General features: G+C 40.7%; 1 protein-coding gene across 1 annotated transcript in view; it reads right to left on the reverse strand.

Moving 5' to 3' along the window:
- The window catches only part of LOC123504895, a 7588-nt gene extending 4824 nt beyond the window's left edge, over positions 1 to 2764 (reverse strand). Inside the window, exons 1-3 of the mRNA XM_045255800.1 lie at positions 2535 to 2764; positions 1663 to 1791; positions 1287 to 1473 (exon numbers count right to left, since the gene is read on the reverse strand). Coding sequence (XP_045111735.1) covers positions 1287 to 1473; positions 1663 to 1791; positions 2535 to 2743 — 525 coding nt within the window. The 5' untranslated portion in view covers positions 2744 to 2764. The remainder of the gene's footprint in view (positions 1 to 1286; positions 1474 to 1662; positions 1792 to 2534) is intronic.
- Positions 2765 to 7339: the final 4575 nt, after the last annotated feature.

Raw genomic sequence — 7339 nt, forward strand, 5'->3', positions numbered from 1 at the left:
ACTCGCTGACCACCCCAGTCAAGTTTCAGAATTTCCATTAACCCTCTATTCTTTAATTCGAGGAAAAGAATTCCGATGGCAAAAACCATGTGCAGTAGTAGTAGTAGTAGTAGTAGTAGTAGTAGTAGTAGTAGTGGTGGTAGTAGATGATGACGGCCAAGAGAATAAAAACACTACAGAATAAAAATCGCTATTTCTTACTTCGAAAAGGAACAAGAACATTGTGTATCCAAAATAATGGCTAATTTAGTTAGCAATGTGCTTAATTATTCAATTAATATCAAGCTTAATTATTGAAAAACGATTCCTTATGGTTAGAATTCACGAACTTTTTTTCTGTTAAGCTTCCACCGATTAGTGGCGCAGGGTATTTTAGGGCCCATATCACCTCCCAAGCGCATCTTTGATGTAACCCCTAGAACCTGGGTATCATGGTGACATGTATGTAACTTTAAACCACTAGACAAATGGCAAAGTAATCTAATGGTACCTGATTTTCTTCAGATGTTTACAAACTCTACTTTAGATTATAGAATTTCCACATGGAAGCTTCTATGGTCCCTTCGAGCCAGGCAAGAATATTCACCTCAACAGTTATTCATCGACCCCTTTGATGGTGCCACTTTGAGAACCACTGCTCTACTGTCAAATTTGACAGGCACCCAGCACGTTTATCAATCGAAGTAACAAGACGTAAAAAAAATTAATAAAGGAAAATCTCGCCATACATAACCATATTTCTTTCTCTCTCTCTCTCTCTCTCTCTCTCTCTCTCTCTCTCTCTCTCTCTCTCTCCTCTGTGTCCTGAATCCGCCCACGTATCTATGAAATGTGGTTCCATCGTTGACTTCCTACATTCGTGTGTATTGGGAAAACGATGAAGTAAAGAAGTGCGTTTGAGTCCACACACACACACACACACACACACACACACACACACACACACACACACACACACACACACACACACACACACACACACACACACACACACACACACACACCTTCTTAGACAGTATACTGATATACATATACGACCATGTCTTTGCTGCCCACCGAAATTATGGACAATCTTTAAATTTTATATGAGGCGCTTCTGACCGTATCGTATCTTCCCCGCCTTGTTTTACGATTAGGTTTGTAAATATGATAGAATAATATAGATACTTAAATGAGTAAAATTTCATAGGCGCTAAGCGCAACTATTAGCTTTAGAATTCTGCTGACAATAAGTAAGGAAAAAAGGCGTTATATATGGTTACGGCTTGCGTAACCTCACAACTAACCTCCATCCAGGAAGATGTTGGGAGCAGCCGGAAAGTAAAGTTAAGCACCGAGGCAATGGCTTCAAACATGCGGTAGTCAGAACCACGAAATACAGTTGTCTCGGAACCATCAGTTCCCATAACCTTTTCTTCGTCCCAGTAAGGCATGTAGGGTCCAGATGTCACGTTCACTTTAGCGCCGTGGAAACTTTAAAAATGTGCAGTGTAAAATGATAGAGTGTAAAGGAATCATGTTAAAGCCAAGTTTTCAGGGAAATCGTCGCTATAGATTTAACTCTGAAAATATCAACAATTTATCAAAGATAAATATGATTATGAAATAAAAGATTTTTTTTCTTATTTCAAGGAATCGTTTAATTATAACAACAAAACAAACTTTTCAAATTTTTCTTGGAAAAAGGAGACGGGAGAGAGACGTTTGAATCCGTGAGCTGGTGTCCAGAAAGCGATCTTGATAACCTGGGAGCCATTCGGGCTGTATGGCAAGTACGTATACATGCCGCACCTGTACAAATTTAGATGGCAAATAATTAATGAGATACATATCATACATTTTATTCTGGACATGTAGCATTCATAATCAAATAATTAAAAGTAATTCAAGTTGAGAGTCGAGATACACTAACAATTTATCTATGTAGGTGTCACAGAAATCAAGTTCTATGCACACCTGTATTTTCAAGAATTCGCTGAGAAAACAAAGCAGCATTCTTCCCTGTGAGGAACTGAGGAAGGAAAAGTATCCGCATAACAGTTTTGCTTAAAGCGAAACATTACGCCTGAGAGAAGTTTCATATTTGATATCATGTGTCCCACACCGGACACAACTCGCACGGGCAGATCAAATGACGAAACCGCTGTTTCTAGTTACTGTGACAGGAGATCGTCTCTCTCTCTCTCTCTCTCTCTCTCTCTCTCTCTCTCTCTCTCTCTCTCTCTCTCTCTCTCTCTCTCTCTCTCTCTCTCTCTCTCTCTCTCTCTCTCTCTCTCTCTCTCTCTCTCTCTCTCTCTCTCTCGTAATCAATGTTTCAGGAAGTGAGGTCCGTGTCCAAAGATTCCTGAGCTAATTTGTCCTTCAATCTTCTTACCTCAGGTTATCGGTTCATAGTTACCGACATGAGCAACTTTTTTTTTAATAACACACACACACACACACACACACACACACACACACACACACACACACACACACACACACACACACACACACACACACACACACCGCTACAAATGACAGTATATCAGTACCGGGGCTGGTCAGCATTGCCCTCTATGTTGAGGAAGACTGTGTTCATCATGGAGAAAGTCCAATGAGCAGGCAGAAGGGCCTGGAGCTGCTGAACTGTCAGGCGGGTCACCACCACCAGTTTTGTGGTCCACACCAGCAACCGTCCCTTCAGAGACCACTCGGCGAAGGCGACGAGGAAGTCAGGATCGAAACTCACCACCACCACCATCGAGCACCACGACAGCTGACGCACCTGCTGACGGAGGATACGCTGGCTGACTAACTTCAGTGTAGCTTCACTATGAAATAGCGCTTCCAGGCCGTAAAAAACACTTATCTGGCAAACATCGGTATAACTCGGATATAAGTGCACACTCTTCTTCTCTTCGATTACAAAGTGTTTACTTTCTTTCAATTTGAATCCTCGAACAATGTAGGAATGCATTAACATTGGTATCTTGAACTCTTACGCACTGGTATTCAAAGCCCTCGAGACTAGTTTGACAATAAAGGCTCAGGCCCTTTTTCTCTGATTACAATGAATGGATTTTTGCTATGCTTTGCTGTGCTTGATACGACATAAATTTTAGAATGACGCTCGGGAAGACATCTACAGTCTTCGCATTTTACACAAAAAAAGCATTGAACTGGCTGACATGCAAATCAAAACTAATGAGTCTACAGCTTCTCAGCCGACAGAAATTTGTTACATTAAAAAAAACTTTTTATGCGACATTGCTAACTGACAAATTAAAAACAGAGGACCACATTGATCACCTAACAGAATCCTACGAAACGGACGAAACTGTTTTTGACAAGCAAAAATTAAGCGAAAATTCACGATTCCTAGAACATACACGAATTATAAAGGGAACAAGACACAACCAGGTGAGGTATATATCATGCAGAGCACGGAATTAAATACACTGCCCCAACCATATTAGTACTTACAAACATTATCCGAACGTGAATAGGAAATGTTATGCAATATTTCAAATCTGAGCCATCATATTTCAAGAAAAAAATAAACATTTTGTCAGTAATTTACCAACCGTATAATAACTCACTATTGAAGGTAATATAGATACAAAGTGAGAGAAATACCTACGTCACCTGCAAAGGTAATAAGCCTCGAGAGGTGGTCAGTAAAGCTGCTGTTGGTGTCTTTTAATTTTACTTCAAATATTGCCAACATTTGCCACTTGTCCCACGTTGATTTTTCGAGCAGGTCCTGGAAACAAATCATATATAGTACGTTGTAGATGATTTTCATCGTTAGTCAATCACATTAACCAATCTATACACATGTTCAACACGTGTGACGTGGGGTGGTGTGATCTTGTCAGTGCCACTTACATATCTATCGTTTCAAATTCTTTATCACATATATCACCTAAAAAATGTTCATGCAGCCAATTCTTGGTCGATGTAATATTAATATCCAACGTTACACTATGATATAAAATGTAAAGGTCAACTGTGCGTAGCGATTCCCTTTACCTTCACTATTCTTGAAGAAGTGGAGGTACTGTCCATTATGACGATAGAGGTACAAAAAGCACTTGCTTGATTCTCCATCAACTCTGCTCCACCACCAGTGTGCAAGACCAACTCCTTCCCACCTATATATATATATATATATATATATATATATATATATATATATATATATATACACACACACACACACACACACACACACACACACACACACACACACACACATATATATATATATATATATATATATATATATATATATATATATATATATATATATATATATATATATATATATATATATATATATATATATATATATATATATATATATATATATATATATATATATATATATATATACACACACACACACATTCAGCTTGTTTCTAAAAAGGGTAACCGTTCTAATCCCTCAAACTACCGTCCTTCCTTGTCCTTGTCCTTGTCCTTGCTTATCTAATGTTTTTGAATCTATCCTCAATAGGAGAAGGTAGTAGACATCTACCGAAACGAGAATTTACTCCCAGCGATGACTAATAGCACTAGTTCAAGGGGTGCTGTGTACCTTCCATTAAAGCTAGTTGTGATCTCACTGAACGTTTCCCTTTGTGTCTCTCAAATCAAGGGGACAGTCACAACCTGTCCTCTAAAGACTTACTTCACTCAAAACTACATGCACTTGCCACACACACACACCCTTCACTCAAAATTCAAAATAAAAAAAATGGCGACTCCAATCCCAGCCTCGGAGTCCTCTTCTGGGGAGGGGACCAAAATTGTTTCCAGGTCAGACTGCTCTCTTCACGACGACCGCAAATGTCTTGACACCTCCCTCGATTTTTCTACATTAACTGCAACATTCGTGGTCTTAGATCTAATTTTCAATTTGTGGAACACTACCTCTCTTCTACTAAACCTCATCTTTTCCTCACAGAAACACAGCTGTCTGAGGCAACTGACAGTAGCCCCCTTCGCTTTTCTCACCTACTTTCTCTATTCTCATTTTCGTTCCAAAGCTCGATGTTACGTCTATATGCGCAACGACTTAACTTTGATCATGCCCACGCTCTTCAATCTTTCGTGTTTTCTTATATCTGTCTTAGACTTAACAGTCACACTCTAACTAAATTTATCTGCGCTGTCTATCTCTCCCCTAACTCCTCTGACTATACTAAATTCTTTGACTATTTAACTTCCAAAGTGGATCACATTCTGTTTCTCTGCCTTTCCGCAGAGGCCTCCATCCTTGGAGATTTCAATGTTCACCACCAGTTTTGGCTTTCCTCTCCCTTCACTGACCATCCTGGTGAACTAGCCTTCAACTTTGCTATCCTCCATGACCTAGAGTAACTGGTCCAACACCCGACTCGTATTCCTGACCGTCTAGGATGCACGCCCAACATTCTTGATTTCATCCTTACCTCTAATCCTTCTGCTCATGCTCTCACCCTATCATCTTCGTTGTGCTCCTCCGATCGCGATCTCATTTCAGTATCTTGTCCTATTACTCCAATCCCTCCCCAGGATCCCCCTATGGAGAAATGCCTTTGGTATTTTGCCTCTGCCAGTGGGGGAACCTGAGAAGGTATTATGCTGATTTTCCATGGAATGATTACTGTTTTCGTGTTAGAGACCCATCTCTTTGTACTGAACGCATAATAGAGGTGATAGTGTCTGGCATGGATGCTTACATTCCTCATTCTTTCTCTCAAATCTTCGTTTTGCTCCTCCGATCGCGATCTCATTTTAGTATCTTGTCTTATTTCTCCAATCCCTCCCTGGGATCCCCCTATGCGGAGGTGTCTCTGGTGTTTTGCCTCTGCCAGTTGGGGGGACCTGAGGAATTATTATGCTGATTTTCCTTTGAATTATTACTGTTTCCGTGTCAAAGACCCATCCATCACTTGTTCATATTTCCCTCCCTTATTTCATCCTGATGGCACCACTGCCATCTCATCTGTCTCTAAAGCTGTCCCCTTCTGAGAAGGGGACTCCGAGGCTGCTACTGGAATCTCCAGTTTTTAGTTTGGATCAGAAGAAGGGTATGTATTATTAGGTACATGCAATTTTGTGTGAAGGAGTAGACTTGTCTTTAGAGGACAGGCTGTGACTGGCCCCCTTAAATGGTGGGATATAGGTTAGCTTTAATGGGAAGTTCACAACACCACCTGAAATGGTTAATTAGACTAGAACTAATGCTGACCTCGCTGAGATTAAATTATCGTTTCGGCAACTGTCTAATGCTTCCTCTTCCTTGCGAGGAACAGGTACAGGTACAACCTTTTTTGTCTGCTATAACACTCATAGATTCTTGTGATTTTGGAACTGAATATTATTCTCTCTCTCTCTCTCTCTCTCTCTCTCTCTCTCTCTCTCTCTCTCTCTCTCTCTCTCTCTCTCTCTCTCTCTCTCTCTCTCTCTCTCTCTCTCTCTCTCTCTCTCTCTCTCTCTCTCTCTCTCTCTCTCTCTCTCTCTCTCTCTCTCTCTCTCTCTCTCTCTCTCTCTCTCTCTCTCTCTCTCTCTCTCTCTCTCATATCCCAGTCAGACCTCACCTCGCATTTTGGGACGGGCAGTTGCGACGCCAAGGCAAGTTACCAGCACCAGCTTCGCGAGCATAGTGGTGCTCGGCTGCAGCGGCCACCACCATTGGAGCCAAAACAGTTAACTTGTGGCGGCGCAGCCTTGTTTATATAGTGTTTTGCAAAGGTTGTTCCACTTGTGGTAAACGTGAAATTGACCAGCATGTTTTATGCATCCTGATCGGCTTCTGCAACGTTCCTGTTTTGTAATAATTAAGCACTTTTTGGACTCGCAGGTCACTTTCATACACACACACACACACACACACACACACACACACACACACACACACACACACACACACACACACACACACACACACACACACACACACACACACACACACACACACACACACACACACACACACACACACACACACACACACACACACACACACACACACACACACACTCTACTCTACTCTACTCTACTCTACTCTACTCTACTCTTTTCTTCTCTTCTCTTCTCTTCTCTTCTCTTCTCTTCTTTCGTCTCGTCTCGTCTCGTCTCGTTTAGAAGTTCTATCAGAATAATGTAGTACTCTATTTTAAAAGGAAGGCGCATATCAAATAGAATCATCATATAGCAGAAATTAAGTAATAGAGTATAAAACTCTTTTCAGACCTACTTTGATATGGGTTTGTGAGTGCTAGTTTTCTGCAATAAAACCAGAAAAATAATTCGTGTTTGGATAGTATATAAACTGTCTTTGTTGATTTTATTGTTTCATGGCTACAGA

Source organism: Portunus trituberculatus, chromosome 17, assembly GCF_017591435.1.
Source record: "Portunus trituberculatus isolate SZX2019 chromosome 17, ASM1759143v1, whole genome shotgun sequence".
NCBI lineage: Eukaryota > Metazoa > Arthropoda > Malacostraca > Decapoda > Portunidae > Portunus > Portunus trituberculatus.